This window comes from Filicampus tigris, chromosome 1 (assembly GCF_054856515.1).
Source record: "Filicampus tigris isolate MCC_2025a chromosome 1, RoL_Ftig_1.0, whole genome shotgun sequence".
Lineage (NCBI taxonomy): Eukaryota > Metazoa > Chordata > Actinopteri > Syngnathiformes > Syngnathidae > Filicampus > Filicampus tigris.
In genome coordinates this window covers 33,888,432-33,910,107 of record NC_141217.1, presented here as the reverse complement: position 1 = coordinate 33,910,107, position 21,676 = coordinate 33,888,432, and the positions used below count along the sequence as shown (strand labels likewise).

The 21,676-nt window shown below is 44.4% G+C and overlaps 1 protein-coding gene across 3 annotated transcripts in view; it reads left to right on the top strand.

Annotated features, from left to right (window-relative positions):
- Positions 1-21,652, top strand: part of kcnd1 (potassium voltage-gated channel, Shal-related subfamily, member 1) — a 32,594-nt gene extending 10,942 nt beyond the window's left edge. For 2 of the 3 annotated variants that reach the window (XM_086035055.1, XM_086035047.1), the window contains exons 4-9: positions 244-956; positions 14,019-14,181; positions 16,265-16,348; positions 16,604-16,699; positions 17,356-17,606; positions 19,214-21,650. In XM_086035055.1, coding sequence (XP_085891181.1) covers positions 244-956; positions 14,019-14,181; positions 16,265-16,348; positions 16,604-16,699; positions 17,356-17,606; positions 19,214-19,421 — 1,515 coding nt within the window. In that variant the 3' untranslated portion in view covers positions 19,422-21,650. Of the gene's footprint in view, positions 1-243; positions 957-14,018; positions 14,182-16,264; positions 16,349-16,603; positions 16,700-17,355; positions 17,607-19,213 lie in introns of all 3 variants that reach the window. The other variant, XM_086035063.1, reaches the window with a different exon arrangement.
- Positions 21,653-21,676: the final 24 nt, after the last annotated feature.

The window sequence follows — 21,676 nt, the reverse complement described above, 5'->3', positions numbered from 1 at the left end:
GTGCGTACACTCTAGTGCTCAGAAGTTTACATACCCTCGGGCAGGGGTTGGGCAATTGCAGTCCTCGAGGGCAATGTCATATCCTCAGCAAGGTCTGCAGACGCTGGATAACGATCCTGAATCATCTGAATCAGGTGCGTTGCAGCATCAGGCCCCTCGAGGACTCCAATTGCCCATCCCTGGCCTCGTATGTAAACATCTGAGCACACCTTGCGTATAATTGTCCGCTCCTCTGCTTGTAAGGAATATCGAGACCGAAAAAAGGAGAACCAAGAGCGTCTGGCCGAGGACACGGAAGCTAACGAAGCCATGGACGCCCCCCTGCCCCCGCACAGCACCCCCAGAGAGCGCCTGTGGCGAGCCTTCGAGAACCCGCACACGTCCACCATGGCGCTGGTCTTCTACTACGTGACGGGCTTCTTCATCGCCGTGTCGGTCATCGCCAACGTGGTGGAGACGGTCCCCTGCCGGCCCCCCAAGGGGAGTGTCAAGGACCTCCCGTGCGGCGAGAAGTACCAGCTGGCCTTCTTCTGCATGGATACGGCGTGCGTGCTCATCTTCACGTTCGAGTACCTGATGCGCCTGTTCGCCGCGCCCAGCCGCTGCAAGTTCATGCGCTCGGTCATGTCGGTCATCGACGTGGTGGCCATCATGCCCTACTACATCGGTCTGGTCATGCCCGAGAACGAGGACGTGAGCGGGGCCTTCGTCACGCTGAGGGTCTTCCGCGTCTTCCGCATCTTCAAGTTCTCGCGACACTCGCAGGGTCTGAGGATTCTGGGCTATACGCTCAAGAGCTGCGCCTCGGAGCTGGGCTTCCTGCTCTTTTCGCTCACCATGGCCATCATCATCTTCGCCACCGTCATGTTCTACGCCGAGAAGGGGACCAAGGGCTCCACCTTCACCTCCATCCCGGCCTCTTTCTGGTACACCATCGTCACCATGACGACGCTGGGGTGAGTTGCCCCCTTCCTTGCCTCACTTCCTCCTTTGCTGGTGCGTCGCCATAGTGACCGCGCGCGCGCGTGCGCGTTTGCCTCCCGTTTGTGCGTCCTGCTGAGCGCGCCTCCCACGCCGCGCTGCTACCAATCCTCATCCTGCCGCCGCCCACGCGTATACAGTATGCGCGTGTAACGGTGCTCGTGGTGTCTTAACCAACGTGTGTTGTCACGGATGGACAAACACACACTTTCACCCTTTCCGGTAATAGGGAGTCACAGCGCGCGGTCAAAGAGCTGTAGTGAGTCACAGTGTGTTGTCCTTCGTTGTATTGTGTCGGAAGTTCGTTGCCGTTGTTTGTTGTAATATGTCACAGCATGTAGTTGTCTTTGATTGCTGTGAGTCACATCGAGTACTCGTCTGGAATAGTACATCAAAGTGAGTCATAGTGTTGAAGTGAGTTAAGGAGCTTCGTTTTGTGCAAAAAGTAGTGCTTTGCCACCATCGTGGGGCATCTCCGTGTCAACGAACTATGTTGAAGTGAGTCGTGGAACCTAACTGAGACAAAAGTAGTGCTTTGCTGCCATTTTGGTGTCCAGGAATAATGATGAAGTGACTTCGGGAGCTACATTTTAGGCACAAGAAGTGATTTGCCGCATTCTCGGTGCCATGGAACTATGTTTAAGTGAGTTAGGGGGACGTCGTTTAGTCAAAAAGTAGTGCTTTGCCACCACCGTGTGGCATCTCAGTGTCAATGAACTATGTTGACGTGAGTTGTGGTACCTACCTGAGACAAAAGTAGTGCTTTGCTGCCATTTTGGTGCCTAGGAATAATGATGAAGTGACTTCGGGATCTACATTTTAGGCACAAGTAGTGCTTTGCCGCGTTCTCGGTGCCATGGAACTATGTTTAAGTGAGTTAGGGGGACGTCGTTTAGACAAAAAGTAGTGCTTTGCCACCATCGTGCGGCATCTCAGTGTCAACGAACTATGTTGAAGTGAGTTGTGGAACGTAACTGAGACAAAAGTAGCGCTTTGTTGCCATTGTGTGGCATCTTAGTACAGAGGAAGTGTCCACATGAGTTGTGGAGCTTCAATTTAGAGAAAAGTAGTGCTTTTCATTCATCTTGTGTCATCTGAACTATATGAAGTGAGTTCAGGAGCTTCATTTGTACACAATAGTGTGTTGTCTCCACTTTGTGGCATCGCAGTGCTAACGTACTAAGCTGACATGAGTTGATAAAGCTTCATTTAGGCAAAAGTAGTGCTTTGCTGACATTTTGTGTCATTTTGTTGTCCAGGAATAATGACGAAGTGACTTCAGGAGCTCCATTTTAGGCACAAGTAGTGCTTTGCCGCGTTCTCGGCGCCATGGAACTATGTGTAGGTGAGTTAGGGGATGTCATTTAGACAAAAAGAGTGCCTTGCAATCATCTTGCGGCATTACAGCCCTGAGGAAATATGTTGAAGTGAGTTGAGGAGCTTCACTGAGACAAAAGTAGTGCTTCGCCCTCATCTTGCGGCGTCTCTGAACAGGATATTTTTTCGTGAGTCACAGTGTTTTAGTCCTTTGCCGTAGTGTGTCAAAGGGAGTCGTGACATGTCGTGTGTTGCTTTTCAGAGTGCGTCTTTGAGGGCCTGCGTCACAGCGCGCGCTCGTCTGAAATAGTGTGACAGGGTGTGGCGCGATGTAGCGAGTCACAGAGTGTAGTTTTGGATTGAGCTGATGTGAAAATGCATTTCGGATGAACGGAACAGCCGCTTCATTTTTATCAATGTGCTTTAGCTGTTTAGGACCGGAAGGAAAATCCGCTCGAGCTCTTTACCGTGTAGTTGCGTGTCGAAGTGGTAATAACATCATAGTGGAAGTGAAACCTAGCTTGGCCTATTTTGGAACGCTTGAGCTCAGCGTAAAAACGGACGCGTGTCCATTTTCGTTCCGGGCCGGGTCTAGTTTAGCGTTTTTTTGCGAATTTGCTCGATGCCGAAATATCTCATTTGCCATTCTGGGCCAAATGAACAAAAAAAAAAGTCATCTACTCTGGAACACAACTTTTTGTTTTTTGGTAGCTAAAATATGATTTGGATAGAAAAAGTACTTGTTTGAAGTCTTCTTCTTCTTAGAAACGTGGAGTGTGTCCATGCGGCTGCGTGTCGGTGGTGCAATGAGATTTTGGCGTATTTGATCGAAAGCGCAGGCGGACAGAATCGGGGCTAGGCAGGCGTGTGTGGACGATGTCATCTATTTGATTCGTAAACACGACAACAACATGGGACAATCATTGTGGAAATCAAATCAATGAATGAACTACAGTCGTTCCCATTTTAAAAGAAGCGCCCTGGCCACGCGGCAAAGCACGCATTTTACTTGCCACCGTTCTGCACGGACTGAGTCGATTTCTGTTTCCTCAATGTCAAGCATGGCATGAGCTACAACCGCCCTCGTTTGAAGCAATTCTGAGGGATGCCGCTACGATCGGCTGGGAAAAGGCTGGCGTTACATTCCCCCCCCCCCCCCCCCCCCCCGACCTTACACCCGTATCTGCAAAGTCAAGCAAAACACCAAAAGAAAGAAAACCCCGCCCCATGCCCACAGTTCGACGGCGCTTTGAAAGATCACGGGTTCGACTCCCAGATCCATCTCAGAGCAGCTGTTGTACTTTGACTTTAAGAGACAGAATCATGGAAGCTTCTTCTTCTCTGAGACTTTTTTTTTTTTTTTTTTTTTTCACTGCTCTTTATTTGCTGACTTTGTTGTCACAGGCACTCGGCATCAGCTCGCCTTTCTTCTCATCATCTTGTCTTTTTATTGCTCTGCTCCACTGGCCGCCACCGCGACGAAGATGACCGCGGTGAAGAAGAACTTAGAGTTTGCAGCTTCAGTGGCAACAAGAAAACTTTATTATAACCCATACCCAATCAATCAGTTTATTTATTAATGACTAACATGTGTGTGTATATATATATATATATTGAGCGTCCATTATTCGTCTTCCGTCTGCAGCATGGCTACCCTTCCGTCGTCCGTCATTCGTCTTTTTTCAGCAAAAAAATAGTACCAGCCAGTAGGTCTGCCTCTGATTTTAAACGGGCTTCCATCAGTGATTCTGACTGCAAACGGCAATAGAATCTCCCCGCCGGCTGATATTTGAACAGAAAGAGTGAAACGGTGCGCCAAGGAAGCCTGTTCACAACCTGGTGCCTCACTCAAATCTGTCCCCCAAACAGCAACAACTCACTATTGTTCCTCGCAGCGCTCATAAAAAAATAGACTAAAGACGGACTATAGACGTATATACGAAAGACGGATTAAATACACGGGTTTCCGACTATGCTTATTTTAAAATTGTTGCCGTCATTCGTCAACCGTCCGTCATTGGCGGATAGACAATACGTGTGTGTTCCATAACATACTTTTGGAACATTTGAGGTCCGTAAAGTTGAGCTTTGTGAATGGAGTTTTATTTATTGCACTCATCGTGTATCGCGAACAGTTTGTGCACTTTTCAATCGTGACACCTGCACAAATGTCAAATGGCACTTATATTAAAACGTTGGAAACACGTGCCTCGGTTTTTTTAAATATCTATTTTTATAATATTTAAGTATCGTAATACGTATCAGATCGCAACCCTAGTATCGGGATCCGTATCGGATTGCGGCAAAAGTGTATTGTCCCAGCCCTAATAGATAAACAGATAGACATGTAGGTAGGTAGATAGATAGATAGATAGATAGATAGATAGATAGATAGATAGATAGATAGATAGATAGATAGATAGATAGATAGATAGATAGATAGATAGATAGATAGATAGATAGATAGACAGATATATAATGTGCCATTTTATTTGAAGTGTGCTCTATAAATAACCAGAGGAGCTGAATACAGATGCAGACTTTCACTTTGTACTCATCTTTTTTTTTTTTTCTTACTTGTACTGATGTGTTCAGCCCCTTCGTGAGCCGCCACCTTACCATGGCCAAGGGGTTTGTGTATGTGTCCCAATGATCCTGGGGAGTAAGTTTACCTTCATGACCCTGACAGGCTCACTCATGGTAAAACAGGTCCTAAGTGAGGGACGGCTCACAGAGCCCTTATGATGAGTTAGAATGTTGAACCACGCTTTCTCGTGCCCGGACGCGGGTTACCGGGCCCCCCTTTCTGGAGCCAGGCCTGGAGGTGGTGCTCGCTGGCGAGCGCCTGGTGGCCAGGTCTTCAGCCATGGGGTCCGGCAGACACTGCCCAAGAAGGGCAAGTGGGTCCCCTTTCCCATGGGCTCACCACCTGTGGGAGGGGCCAACGAGGTCGGGTGTCCGCCGGCCAAAGGCGAAAACCTTAGCCGTCCGATCGACGGCTACAGAAGCTAATTCTACACCGAAGAAAAATTGGGAGCGATATTGACTTGAAAAAAAAAAATAGTAACGTTTTTGTCACTCAGAATTTCTACAAGGAGAGTCTTTGAGTAAATTTATTTGCATAGTATTAGTTGATTTAAAAAAAAAAAAAAAAAAGTCACGCAAGGTTGAAGAACGAGCGGCCACTCTACCACCTCGGCCATGCCACTTCTGTTCTATGGACCCCAAAACGGGTCTCCTTTTGTAGTAGTGACTGTTACTGTGCACATACGTATTTCAGATTGAATGCTACTGTTATTAACGAGTGCGTCGTTGTAGTTGTGAGCATTTACGAGTGTGTCATACTGTGTGTCTGTAGCAGTGAGTGTTACTGCGTGTAGTAGTGTTATTGTTACAAGTAAAAGCTACTGTGTACATATGAGAGGCTGACATTTTTTGGGGGGGGAATCCCGCAGGTCCCGTGAATCCCGTGGAATTCCCACAGGGTGGGAGTCAACGTTAACTTTAATCAAGGGATTGGGATGGTACAACCACTTGGGTGGCCAACCACTCAAAGCCAAAGCATACATATAAACATAATTAAACTGCTCCGTCCCGTCCCCTCACTCCCTATTACTCGTTTTTCATGTTTTGACAAACTCCTGTTCATTGTATACCTTTATAGCCCCTTAAATGCTCTAGGCAAGTTGATACGAGTGCTTCGTAAATTTTTGGAAACAACAATGTGTACTTTTCTGCCTGACCTTTAAAGGCCCTGATGGACCAAACCGACGTCGGAGGTCGCGAAGCGTCGTGGGAGTCTTTAAGCGCCGTCTGTTTGGCGCAGTGGCCGGCGTCGTAATGTCGCAACCCGTCTGCAAGCGTCTTGGGGGCGTTTACGGTTGTTGAATCGGCGTCGCCGGTCGTGACGTTTGGTCACTCTGATTGGCTGTTAGCTAGCAAATCGGCGCTCGGAGCACCAAAGGGAAGTGACAAATGCGGAAAAACAGTGAGCACGCCTCCGCTGCCTTAATCTTCTTACAAGTACAAGAGCGAAGGTTGACAATTGAAGTATTTCACAATACTGTGTCAAGAACGTGACGGTTTACTTCCTGTGGGAGCTCATCATGAGCGAAAAATATATCTGAATGCATTGTTTACGTTTTTATAATCCGCCCCCGGCCAACAGATTTTCCGTTTGGATTTTTCTAACCATGAGAAATGGTGACTACTGCCGCCGATGGTGTGGAAGGGTATTACATCTTATGCATGCGCACAAGCTACTTTAATGGTTAGCGTCGCTGTCTGTCGTTGCGGTGTAGTCCTCCAGTGTGACGTGCCGACAGCCGGCCGACGCCACGGGGGTAAGCGATTGATTCACTTGATTCACGAAAAAAATCCGTTCCATTACCTACCGCGTTCAGTCCTGGGCATTCCGTCTATGTGACGGACCGGTCCGTCTCTCCGTCACTGACGGGCGCCCGTTTTGCTGACGGTTGACGAGAATTTTTTTTTTAAAAGATGGATTAAGCCTAGACGGAAAGCCCTTTATTTAGCCCACCATTCATCTGCAGTCTGTCATTAGTCTATTTTTCGCGGTGAGGCTTCAATGGCCGTGGCGAGCATGAGGTGGAAAATAGTGGGTTGTTGTTGCTTGGGGGACAGATTTGAGTGAGGGACCAGGCTGGGAACAGCCTTCCAAGGCAAGTGAGTTACTATTTCTGTTCAAATATCGTCCAGCAGGGGCGGGGGATGACGAATAACGGACACTCAATTTTTAGTAAAGTGCCCAGCTCTGACACACATTGTATTGCTCACTTTGTGTAAAACAGAGGTCAGCAACTTTGTTTGGCGGCGGGCCAAGGTTTACCTAATAATCCTATCGCGGGCTGAAATTATATTGTCATCAGACGAACCTGCTGGAACAATATCAAAAGCTGAAGGTTCGGTTTTATCACGGTATTGATGTCACGGTATGATATTTATTTCTATGTCGTGTGAAAGCTCACAGCACTGCAGTAAGCCTCACTGTACTGCTGTATTGTCGGATAGTTCACGGTACACGGTCTGGTCACTAATTTGACACTATCATATTTCTTATTTTGAAATGTCATACTGTCTACTGACAGTGATTTCTTTGCTTATCAAGTCAGAAACACAGGAACACTCTGAATAAAGACAACGCGGGTATTAAAAGCTAAGTAGCAATGAAGAAAATAATCACCTTGTTAGTTTCTTTTTCTGTACTTACTGAGATGCTTAAATTTGGAGGGCAACCGCGCGACACGAACCCGGAAGAGGCGCTCTTAAATGCTATACTGGCGAGCAAAATTCCATTTTAAGGAGAGCGGCTCATTATTTGGCAGCGAAACAAGACCAGGACGATAGCAAGGAACTTTAAGCGCCATTCCATGCTCGCCACCCCTCACTACATACACAACGAATGGGGTTAACGGCGCAATGCTAAGCTCATTTCTGGAAAGGGCTCCAGGGGCCACATGAAATCGGCCAAAGAACTGTATGCGGCACGCTGTATGGGCCAACTCTCTGCAGGAGTCAGTCAACCTGTGGGTTGGTGCAGGATAAAAATGTTGCTGACCCCCAAAATGGGAGCGGTACGGGAATGGGAGCCATCGTGAACGGGAACAGGACGGGATGGGAGTCGTTTTCACCGGGACGGGACAGGATTTTTTTTTTTTTTTTTTTACTATGGTCCAGGACGGGACATCCATCCATCCATTATCGATACCGCTTATCCTCACAAGGTTCGCGGGACGTGCTGGAGCCTATCCCAGCTGTCTTCGGACAGTAGGCGGGGGACACCCTGAATTGGTTGCCATCCAATCGCAGAGACAAACATCCGCACTCACAATCACACCTAGGGGCAATTAGGAGAGTCCAATCAACTTACCATGCATGTTTTTGGAATGTGGGAGGAAACCGGAGTACCCGGAGAAAACCCACGCAGGCAGGCACGGGGAGAACATGCAAACTCCACACAGGGAGGCCGGAGCTGGGATCGAACCCACGGCCTCTGAACTGTGAGGCGGACGTGCTAACCAGTCGCCCACCGTGCCGCCCCGGGACGAGACAGTACATGATTTTTTTCTGTGGGAGAGGGATGGGACACGGGAGAGAAAATTCACACACCTTCTAGTTATGGTGTTGTCGGCATCTGTTGAATGTAACTAATAAAGTAACTTGTATTCTTACTTTTCTAAATCAATTAATCAGTAAGTTAAATAAGTTACTTTTTAAACGTAGCTCTGGCAACACAGTTGTGTGCGCATGTAGTAGTGAATTTTACTGTAATGTTATTGCGTTGTTACTTCATGTAGTGTGTTACTCTACTTGTGTGCAGCAGTGAGTAGTAGTACTGTGTACTAGTGTGTGTTACAGTGTACTCGCGCATAACAATGAGTGTTACTGTGTGCTTGTATTTCTAGTACTGTTACTGTGTGCGTTTGTGTGTACCGGTAAGATTAGTATACTCTGATTTTTTTTGTACTATTGTAAAAAGTAAACGCACATTATATATCTGACCAGTTAAGAGAAAGTGAAGCATACTTGTGTATTTTTACCATATTACCGAATAACAGTACACTAATTCAATTTGATATACTGTAGTATGTCATTCTGCAAGGAGTATTGACCAAAATATGCCAATAGAGACGGTGTAGTACAATAGAATAGTGCTAAAATGAAGTACATTTCAATGCTAATGGCAAGAGAGAGAGTCACATCTTCAGCAGACGGGGAGAAAACACGGAACCAGCATCCTTCCTCCTGCAACTTTCATCATCATCACATCAATTAAACATGGTTGCCAAAGAGGAGGGGGAAGATCTCACAGAGGACGAAAGACGAGGAGGACGAGGAAGACGATGACTCCGCCAGCCTTGAAGCTGCGCTGGAAACGATAAACAAACACTCGACACTGACATCCTTGTGACCCACCACTGGGATTTTGACCACAAAACGAAGACAAAGAGAAATTTAAAAAGTGCCCGGAGTCAACTGCGACGAGACGGTCAATTGTGACTCGAGTCAACTATGACACGGGAGCCAAGACAGTCAACTTACAGTATGACTGGTGTGCGGCATTGACGAACCCATTCATTGTTTATGTGCTGAGGGGGCGGGACCGCGGATGCGGTGAGGCTCGGGCCAACTCTCTGCAGGAGGCTTTTAAACTGCTCCCTGCTCAGCCCGAAATAATACTACGAAGCCGCCTTGGTGCAACTGTAGCTCCCGAATGAGATTTAAACTCTAGTCTCCACGTTCCCGCAGCTCCATTAATATCGGAGGCACTCATAACCTGTTTTTTCTGCTGCTCGTCTCATCTCAAATGTTAGAGTTTTCTAACAATGGCAGATACATCTCGCAGCGGTGCGGTCTATTCCTCGTCTAAACCAGTGGGAAAAGCCTCCCTGTTTACTTCCGGGTAGGCTGTTACGTCAGCACTTCCAAATATGGGCAAGGTTCCACCAAGGCGCTGAACATATTTTTTTTCAAGAATATGTTCTATGCAAGGCCACGAGTTGAAAGAAGGCATTCGGATAAATATTGCGTTTGGGGAATAAGTGTTAATCCGCTCATTCTTTAGCCATCTCTGGTGGCGGCCATTTTGTCTTCTGTCGACTGAAAATGGCATCACAACTGCTCACGACGACCAATCACGGCTGACCTGTTTCCCGAATCTGAGCTGTGATTGGTCGTCGTGAGCAGTTGTGATGTCATTTTCAGTCGACAGAAGACAAAATGGCCGCCACCAGAGATGGCTAAAAATTAGCAATCAACACAATTTGTTAAAAAAAGAAACCATTTTTGGAAAAAAAACATTTTTTTTGGGGTGGGAGGGGTGAACATTCAAGGGGCTATTCAGAATGTGGTTGAGGGCCACGTGCGGCCGCCAGTTGTCGGTTGCATTTTTTTGCAGCAAAACAGCAAAATACAGCTTCACCGTGTTTACTTTAATATCTGTGCTCCACTAATTAACCCAAGTCTGAGAGATTTATATTCAATCAGCATTTCTTCAACGTATTCAGGACCATTGTGTTCGCTCAACCGTGCGTACGTTGATGAATCAGAATTCATGTTTCATCTTAAATCCATGCACGTGGCGCACTAATTTGCATAACCCACGCCCATTTCACCCCCAAAAATAGCATCCGTTTGATGGATCTCATCCAATGTGAGGAGGTTAAAAAAAAACAGCCAAGAGAGACGTTTATAACTTTCTCAATCTTTATCTTATTTTCGAAAGGCTTGCCTCAAAAGAATCATCGGAAAGCTTGCTGAAACACAGAACTTGACAACATCAAATAATGAGTGACATCATTATCCATCCATCCATCCATCCATCCATCCATTATCCAGTCTGCTTATCCTCACAAAGGGTCGCGGGGCGTGCTGGAGCCTATCCCAGCTGTCATCGGGCAGTAGGCGGGGTACAGCCTACTGCCAGCCAATCGCAGGGCACACAGAGACAAACAAACATTCACACTCCCAAACACACCTGCAGGCAATTTAGAATGTCCAATTAACTTACCAAGCATGTTTTTGGAATGTGGGACGAAACCGGAGTACCCGGAGAAAACCCACGCAGGCACGGGGGAGAACATGCAAACTCCGCACAGGGAGGCCGGAGCCGGGATCGAACCCACGACCTCTGAACTGTGAGGCGGACGTGCTGTCACTCATTATTCTGATGATATTTTACAGAATGGTCAGTGACGGACCGGTCCGTCAGTCCGTCGCTGACGGACGTCCATTTTGCTGATGACTGACGAATGACGGGACACTTTTAAAAAATGACGGTCCAAGCACTGACGGAAGTGGAGTTCCGTCCGTCGGAGTAATCGTCCGTCAGAGTAACCTCTCAGTCCGTCACTGACGGACGTCCGTTTTTCTTACATTCTTTTTGTGGTGAGGGTGGGGGAGGGGCGGGGGCGGACTGACAGGCCGACTGACGGACCGACGGACTGGAGACGGACTAACTGACGGAATGACCAACTGACAATTACAGTTCGGTTCGGCTTGAGGAATGACGGACTGACGAAAGTCGGACGGGTACCAGGCCACTGACGAATGACAAATGACTGACCGGCAAAATGTAGTAAAATGCCCATCTCTGGAAAACACACATAAAAAAAATAAATTATGAAGCGATCAATGAACAAACTCTGCGCAAGTGATTGAAATACTATATAAGTATATTAGAGCAAAGAGGCATTTGTAATTCATGCTGGTCGGAGTTACGTCAAGCAAGCCGGTGGCGATGTGTGTGCCGATTGGATCTTTTTCATGGTTGTTGTTTGTTGCAAAATTGCGCGAATGTTATTCAAGATTTGTAATGCGCATGTGTAACGTTAACTGCATCGATACGAAAATTCGGACGCATTGGATTGATGCGAAGCTGGATTTCCGGGTCCAGGGTACTGGTTCAGTTTTTGCGCACGGCGCGGCAGATACACTCAGACACAGTACAGAAGGAAATACAAGCGCTTGAACGTAGCGAGGCTAATAAACGTGACAAGTGCCCGTTTCATGTCTAATAGGACATTTGTCAACTAAGTCAATTTTCTACTTCAGTTATTACCGTTAAAAGGATTTGTTTGTTTGTCGAAATGATTGTAGTCTCGGGTAAAAGATGTGCTTATTGAGGTTTTGTCAGAAGCTGATCTTTCATTATTTGTGCGTACCATGGTCTGAGCATCTTCTAGGTATGTTCGCAGAATACGCACCAATCAAGTACGATGAATCATACATTACATGCGCACAAATTGGCATGCGCGTACGTGCATTAGTAAGCAATCCTCTTTTCTTTACTGCCGAAAACATTTACGTTGTTTTGTTTGGTTTAGCCGAAGGAAATTTTGCTTCACCCGGTTGTTAATTTGCTCTCAAGCGATGTCACAATACGTTAATTGGACTGCTGTCATTTGGGGACACTGATAAATAATCTGTGTGTCATCTGCATAACCGTAATAGCCAACATTGACGTTCTGAAGCATTTGACCCAAAGATAACAAATACAGTACATACTGAACAAAAAGGGCTCCAAGGACTGACCCTTGAGGGACCCCACAAGTCATGGCCATTTGCTCTGATTGAAAATCTCCAATGGTCACAAAGTAACTCCTTTCCTTCCTTTCCTTTCCTTTCCTTTCCTTGGACCGCAAACATTTTAGGACTGTTGCGTTTAATCCCACCCAAGCTTCCAACCTCTTCAACAGTACATTATGATCAATTGTAGGGCTAGCACCGATACCTTCCCTGCATCAGTGTTCAATCTTATATTATTTCGTGCTTTAATAAGTGCTGTTCCTGTACTGTGATGAGATCACAAACCTGATTGGGATTTATGAAAAAGTCCGTTTGAGTTCAAGAATTTGCCGAGTTGATTAAAAAAAACACTTTTTCGACAATCTTGGCATCCAGGGGACGCTCTCTTTTTTTAGAAGGGCCTTGACGGCGGCTACTTTCAAGGTTTTCGGAAGCTTGCCTTTCCGAAGTGAGCGAGCAGTTGATTATTTACCATAACTCGGACGAAATGGATTTCACAATAGTTTTGAAAAGGTCAGATGGTGTTGAATCAGCCAATTGGTGGGTTCAACTGCTAAAGCAAATCTGTTATAGGTTTTTCATCCACTTTGATCGCAGGCCATACTAATGTATGAAATGAGAGCGAGATAACCACCCAACGTGAAAAAGCTTGAAAGTGGAAGTCAGTGACTGGAGGAGGACTTTTGGTCTCAGCTGAGTGGAGTGTACCATAAATCAATTAGCATCGGCTGTCTGTGCTGAATCATGGTTGGCTGATAAGCATCAGGCCGAGAGTCTGATTGGTCTGCTCACCACTGATGGAGTTTTTATACGGTACATATATACATACATGTATATATTTATATATATATATATATATATGATCTGGAATCATCATGTTTACTTTCAGGGCCATTAGAAGACTTGACATTATTCCTTCCTTTTCTCCCTATGTTCTCACTACTTTCTCTCCTTGTCTCCTCATGTCCTCATTTCCTTGTTTCTTCTTGTGTCCTTGCAGTAGTTCTTATCTACTAGAAGGTTGCCTGTCAGGTTCATGTGTCGGTTTGTCTAACGGTTGTCATGGGGACCATTGAACTCTCCAACATCATCGGTTTTTTTTTGTTGTTTTTTTAAGTGTTGTTGCTGCTCTTCTAGAACATTCCCTCCTCAGAGTTTCCCTCCATGTTGAGTGCAGGATGACATAATCCCATCATGAAATATTTAAACAGTAGAACCGGGATGACCCGGCCCTTCTGGGACCTCCCACTCTTGTAAAACCTTTATTTGTCCTGATGTCTAACCTACCGGCACCCTCTCCTCTCCTTTGAAGGTGTGTGTGTGTGTACATTTATACAATACAATTTTATTTATATAGGTGCGCATGATGAGTGTGTGCGTGTTTTTGTGCCACATGAGGATAACATTATATGACATGATATTGACATGAGGATGACATCAGGAGACATCATGTGAGGGAAGGATGACATTTGGCTTGAGGATGACAACCAGTGACATGCATATGAGTTGTGATATGACATCATGAGAAGACATCATTTGGCCTAAAGTTGACATGTCACAGGAGGACGACATCAAGTGAGCCGAGGGTAACGGGACAATAAGGATGACATCACGTGACATGACATTGCCTCGGTTGAAGCCAGTTTTTCTCATGTCAATATTGCGGTCCGCAGTTACGGCGACATGGTTCCCAACACCATAGCCGGGAAGATTTTCGGCTCCATCTGCTCACTGAGTGGCGTGCTGGTCATCGCCCTCCCCGTGCCCGTCATCGTGTCCAACTTTAGTCGGATCTACCACCAGAACCAGCGCGCGGACAAGATGCGAGCGCAGCAGGTCAGGGTGCCAGAAAACCAGGACGGCATCAACAGCAAAGTCAACTACAATCACATCACCGTGTTCATTACATTCAACAAAAGTGCAAATTTGACCCACTTTTAACCTCGCCACTTACACTAACTACATGCTCTAATGAACTCCTCGCACTACATTCCCCAAACTGCATTTCTCTATCTAGACTGCGCTAACGACTCGACTCACCACACGACTCCAGCTACGCTACTTTAACTACATTACTCTTCCTACACACTTTTTTTGCGACATACTCCACACTAGTGATGCTACACTACTTTTACTACACTAACTACTACGACTACTACAACATACTCTAACTACTTTACTTTAGCTACACAACCTGAAACTGGAAGTCAACCCAAACGTATTTTTCTCAAGAATATGTTTTATGCAAGCCCACTAGTTGAAACAAGGATTTCTGATAAATATTGCATTTGCGGAATAAGACTTAAGCCACCCGTTTTTAGCCATCTCCGGGGGCGGCCATTTTGTCACTTCTGTCGACCGAAAATGACATCACAGCTGCTCAGGGCTCATGTAACAACCAATCACGGCTGACCTGTTTTTTGAATCTGAGCCATGATTGGTCGTTACCTGAGCCCTGAGCAGTTATGATGTCATTTTCAGTCGACAGAAGTGACAAAATGGCCGCCCCGTGAGATGGCTAAAAAAGGGCGTATTTTACTGCTTAATTTATATTCCACAAACGCAATATTAATCAGAATGCCTTGTTTCAACTAGTGGGCCTGGAACATATTATTGAAAAAATATGTTGGGGTTGATTTAAGTACAATAATCTGACTAGACTACTGTAATTATAGTATTCTAACTACTCTACTCTTAAGTGCACTGCTCTAAATACAGTACTTTAAATACATGACCCTGCACTAACTACATTGCTTTCACTACACTAATCCAACACGTCAACGACTACACTACCCACGCAAACTACAGTACTCTAACTACAATACTCTCACTACCCTACTCTGACTATAATACTGCACTTACTTGATTCTACAGTACGCTACTACTTTCCCTATACTACACACAGTACATTTTACTCTAAAAAGGCTACATTTGGTCCCCGTCTGAACAGGGTACAATTTATACTTGGAGGAGAGTAAAATATTCAGAAGAGTATATTTTACTCAAAGTATTTTTATTGTGTGCAAGAGAATTTTCCTATCCCAGCTATGTGGGTGGATCATCAAAGTTTAATGATCATTTCGAAGACTCTATGAAACAAAGTCCCTGTAAAGTGGAAATAAATGTCTTGTAAATTTGACACAGAAGAGAGTGTTCGTAACATCCGTGCCAGATTTCAACGATTAATAAAAATCAACAAGGACACAGTAAAATTGGTAGATCTTTTTTTTTTCAGGGGCACATTTTTTTTCCCCCCCTCAAATTGATTTATATTTAAACATTTTGGAGTACATTTGCCTCCGCCGGCCACTAGAACGGGATTAAATCCTCAGAATGGATCAAAATGTCTTCACTCAGAATACATGAGGCTCTCATCAGTGTACAATGCGGGTGCGTAACTTGTGTTCTAATCAAATAAAAGTTGATTCAAATAGTTTGGAATACACTTAATCCACTACTTTGAATGAAAATGTACTCGGAATATTTTACTCTCTTCCAAGTGTAAATTTTACTCTGTTTAGACTGGCACCAAACATGGTCTTTCTTTTTATAGTAAAATGCACTCTACGAAATTCACTGTGCACTAACTATACTTCTAACTACTCAACTTTAACTACACTACTCTTACTCTTTGATTAAATCCACTACTCTTAACTACACTACGCTCAGTACCTTATTTGACTAGAAACTACTTACTTGTAAATAGACTACTCTAACTACACTGCACTAACTACACTACTTTAATTACACTACTTGAACTTGCCGCACTCCACTACTGTAACTGAGTCTAAGTTACTTATCCCACACTACTGTGTTACTCACCAACCACGCTGCTTTTATTGCATGCATCTAACTTTACTCCAGGGTGTTTTCGAAAGAACTTTCCCACCACAATGTTAATAACGATTCTGTGTTACAGAAAGTGCGTTTGGCTCGAATCCGCATGGCGAAGAAAGGAACTACCAACGCCTTCCTGCAGTACAAAGAAGACCGAGCCCTTGGGGTCAGACACGTACACACTCGTGCACACAACAGACGCTTAACAGAAACACAACGCACATATTTTGTGTTTGTAGAATATTGTGTGGACATTTTTACTTTAGGTTTTAAGACAGAATAAAATTTGAACAAATCACCACATAATATGTGCAGTACTTTTACTACGCCACATTGTAGATTGTCACACTGTACACTTTCTGATTATACAAGTGTGTGTGTGTGTGGGTGTGTGTGTGTGTGTGTGTGTGTGCATGTGCAGGACCGGGACAGTGACAGCGGTGCTCTGTGCGTAAGGAATAAGTCGGCATTCGAACATCAACATCATCACCTTCTTCACTGTTTGGAGAAGACAACGGTCAGTAGAATATGTTTAGTCATTGACACATTTCATGTGATAACAAAAATAATAACAACAACAATAATAATGATAATAATAATAATAAATAATAATAATAATAACGTAGAAGGAATGTACTAGAGTGGAACCTTGGTTTTGGTGTTTAATTTGTTCGAAAAAATCTGGCGAAAACCGAATTGTTTGAAAATTGAAGCAATATTTCTGATAAGAAGTTATATACTGTAAATGTAAATACTTTGCTACAAGTTCTTTCTTGAATTCTATCATGTTTCTCCTCTTATTAAAAGGCTGGAACATTTCTGAACTTTCTTTGGCCCCAAGGTGGGTTATTTAGCAGTCATACTCAGTAAGCCAGCACAAAAAAATTGATTATTAAGAAATGCTTCGGATGACCGGGCAAGGTGATGCTCACTCAACAAGAAGCAAAGACAGACCGAGTCACGATAGCATGGGATACTTTATGTGTGTGCTTGATTCCAGGGGAGAAAAAAAAGCTGCAGTCACGCAGTTTTCAGTCCCTCCAGGATTCCGTGAAGTTGCAATCGCAACTATTAACGCAAAATCAAGCAACTTCATTTAAACACTGCAACTTTCCTGCAACAACTACGTTTTAAAAATGAACATTTCACCCCGCCCCACCCCCCCCCCCACAGAACCACGAATTCACGGACGAGCTTAACTACAGTGAGCTGTGCATAACTGAGTCGGTGGGCTTCCGGACCAGCCGCAGCACCTCCATGTCCAGCCAGCAGGGGGCGCCAAACCACTCGACGGGCTGCTGCCCTCGGCGCGTCCGAAGGCGAGCGGCCATGCGGCTGGCCAACTCCACCGTGTCAGTGAGCCGCGGCAGCGTGCAGGAGCTTGACACGCTGCACGGAAAGGGCACACCTGGCCCACCGCAGACGTAAACCATTGCACTCCATGAAACATCAACAAATCACATGGTAGTTGTTGTGGGAATACTGAAGCCAAATCAGAAGAAGTTACCGGACTGGTTTTACATTCTACGCCTTCCACATTTCTCAACCGATTAAAATCATTCACACTACCAAACAGTTGCAAAATTGTGGACATTCTGGGGAGTACCGGTATTTACCCCTTACACCACATTTAACAATTTACCTGTCATTTCTGGACTGATTCAACCTTGAAAGTATTCAGCTCGATTGTAAAAATGTAATTTTTGGAAGGTTATAATAATTGAATAATTGTCCCGAATGAGCTAAAAAACGTTTAAGTTAGAATGGTTTAAATCGGTGGAGAAATGTGCAAGGAGGAGGTAAAGTTTTAAAATATCTCTCAATTCTTCAATTCAACTTTACAATAGCTCGATAAATGTCCTAAATGAGCTGAACAGTTTCAAATTGGAAAGCTCGGGATCTGTCAAGAAATGTGGAAAGATGAGAACAAATATTTCTAAATTTGAGAAATCTAATGCAAAAATATGATGGTTTGAATCGGTCAAGAATTGTGGATCAAGGAGGTGAATATGTGAAACACATATCTTTTAATTTGCAAATTGTATTGTGGAAAAAATGGGAATTTTCGGGATTTAGAAAAATAGATTCCAAGATGTCCTTGAACAGTTTTAAGTTGGAATGGTTTATTTCACTGGAGAATAGTGGAAGGAAGATGTAAACGTAAAATATTGCTGTTAATTTTGAAATGATATCATGGATAATTTGTAATCATAAAAAAAAATGGGTGGGGAAAAAAAAAAGTGGGAATTCTGGGCAACCATGTCAATTTCAGTCGACAGCAAGTGGCAAAATGGCTGCCCCCTCAGATGGATTTTGCTGCTTAATTCATTTTCGACAAATGCAGTATTAATCAGAATACCCCGTTTAGACTAGTGGGGCCACATAGAACATATCATTGTAAAGAACATTTTTGACTTCATTTCCCATTTAAGGTCATGTACAGAGCTATGATAACATTCCCCAAACTCCCATATTTTCGCAATAAAATTCCCAAATAAAAAAATACCTAAATTATCTTCCACAGTTCTTCACCAATTCAAACCATTCTAACTTCAAACTCTTCAAGACACAATGTAAACAGAGCTCTTAACATTTCCAAATTCCCACATTTTTACAATTAACCCCATGTTCGTATACAATGACGATTTCAACGTCTTTTTAGGAGAATACTGCATGGTAATTACCACTCGATTTATTTCTAATTAAAAATTGTGCTTCACTTGCATCTTCGATTCAAACAGTATTGGTTAATAAACGCAGGCCTTTTTGAAAGCCACATTTCTAAGCTCTCAAATTCTTTTGAAATTATGTTACTATCTGCTACAGGGGCTGAGATGTTAATTAATTTGTTGGTGGTGACCGTAGGTTGACCATTTCCATAGTTTTTGTCCACTTCGCACCATTTCAACTTCAAGTTCCAGAGTCTACATTTCAATAATTCAATGATCTGTACTGCGCGCAATTCCAACACAAATCGAATTTTCCAGGTGTTGTCGCAGTCGTCGCTGACGTGTGCCGTTTTGTGTTTCAGTCGTTCCAGCCTGAACGCTCAGATCAACCTCAAGCTGAACTGTGGCGAGCAAGACTTCAGCGCCGCCATCATTAGCATCCCCACGCCGCCTGCCAACACGCCCGACGAGAGCCTGCCGCCCTCACCCGCCGCCATCCTGGGGGGCATCCTTCGCAACACCCGCGCCACTGCCTACACCCCTGACGCCGTCAAGATTTCCTCCTTGTAACCTCTGCCAGGGCCTGACCCATGCGCCTCGCACCCTCTTGCCTGCCCGCCTGCCTGCCTGATGCCCATCGCTGCTGACAGTCTGCAGCTGGCTGAAGATTGTGGGTAGAAGACATAAAAACACGCACCGTGTTCTTTTCGGATTTGTCCTCAGCTGATGATGAAAGTGGACATCCAAATATGCAAAGCGGGAAGTCATTGCAAAGCGGGAAGTAATCATCAATAATCAACAATACGGTGAAACGTTCGTGCGCGGCGTGTTTGACATCAACAAAAATAGTCGACAAATGAAGCAAAAATCCCGAGGTCAGATTTCTTCCATCGTACAACAATGAGCGTCGTGTAATGCTAATGTGATTACATTTAACAAAAGAAAACAAACAAAAGGCACAAGAATAAATAAACATGTCATGTGTAGCAAATTGGTTAGATTGTTTATTCATTCTGCCTCACCGAATTTTGGCTCCGGCTTTCCACTTGTAGTAATCATATTGTTGCTCTGCTTGCATGCATTTTTCTTCCAACATTCTGAAAACATGCTAGCATGTTAGCTTCATTCAAGATGGAGAAATTGTCCGTAGGTGTGACTATCAATGGGAGTGCTTGTTGGACTGATGACCATGAGTCCACCGTTCGTCTATAAAGTATGCGCCCCGACTGGTGATCAGTCCATTTGTCCATTTGTCTATATGTGCCCTGACATTGACTGACGTCAGGAAACGTACAGACAGTCGAATGGCCACCAGCCAATGTCAAGGGAACATTATAGACCGCCAATGGACTCGTTCCCAGCCAATCACAGTATAATCATTGATTTTTTTTCAACTTAATTAACACTTTTTTTTTAGAATGCTAATCTATGATCATGAAATGTTAAATCACATTTTTTGTCGCGATGGAAGAAAACTGAAGCTTAACCTGACCGCCTGATAGCTTAAACATTAGTGCTGCTTGTGCACATGGCCACTTTGACATTCCTCAGTTTCCTCCTCTGCCACTCGGAAGCGAGCGTGTGAGTGTGTTACCAAGCACAAATTGTAACATATTTTGTATCATAAACATTTACCTGCACCTGTCAATCAAATCACGCCCCCCCCCCCACTCAAAAAAAAAAAAATTAAGGAAAAAAAAAAAGGTCTGGACATCGCAACCTGGTCCGTGCATGAGCCTCTTAAGACTTCAAATTTAGCCAGCGTATTCCAAAAAAGAAAAATACAATGAGGGGGAAAATGTCCTTTCTTATTTTGCATGACGACTTTCTTATGACTTTTGTTTTCATTCAATCACCGAGACGTGGCATCATCCTGGGCTGGAATGCTTGAGAGACGTCACTACTATGCATGGATACCGTTGTAGGTATTTGATCTCAACACACTCTTTGTTCACTGGACTTCTTCCGAGATGCACACCAATAAAAGGTGAACCATGCTAATGTTATTTCATTGATGCTAATTGTCACTAATTTGAGAGAACTTTAGCTTCAACATGATGACACAAACAACCTTTCCGACTGCCACCTCGCTACTTTTTGTGTGATTAAGCATCTCATAATAAGTAGAAGTACCATCAAAGTTGGCTACGCCAACAAGGGCACCTCACACAGGAACTAGCATCCAAAGTGGACATGACAACAAATCTACATCAGTTTTCGCTTATGTTTGTGTATCACACCAAGATGGTCACGACAACAACGGCTAACCTCAGCGCATATTTGCTTCAGTCTTTGATAACGCTAATTTGCGCTCACATTTGCTCCTCAAACATAAAGTAACCGGAACGTCCAAGAGGACCTTGCCAACATCGACTACCATTAGTGAGGACAGATGCTAATTTATGCTAACATTTGTTCCTCACACAGGAAGTAGTCGAAGTGTCCAAGGTGACCACATCTATGGCTAACGTTAGCGGCAACAGATGCTAATTTCCCTACACGGGAGGTACTCGGGGAATCCAGGATATCCGCGCCAGGAACAACTAACTTTAACAACGACTAATGGTAATTTGAGCTAACATTAGCGTGAACATTTTGACAAAAATGGGGGGTGAGGGGGTTCAGTGAACAAATCAATAATAATTAATAAATTATGAAAACTTGATTAAAGCACAGACATGTATATTCATGACACCAATAAATGACATGACAAAAAACTTCTGTGCCCCCCTTTATTAAACTTTGTATTGTTTTGTATTTTTCAAACACAGAAACACCCGATCAAAACTATGAAAAACACCTGTATTCAGTCACCTGTATTTTTT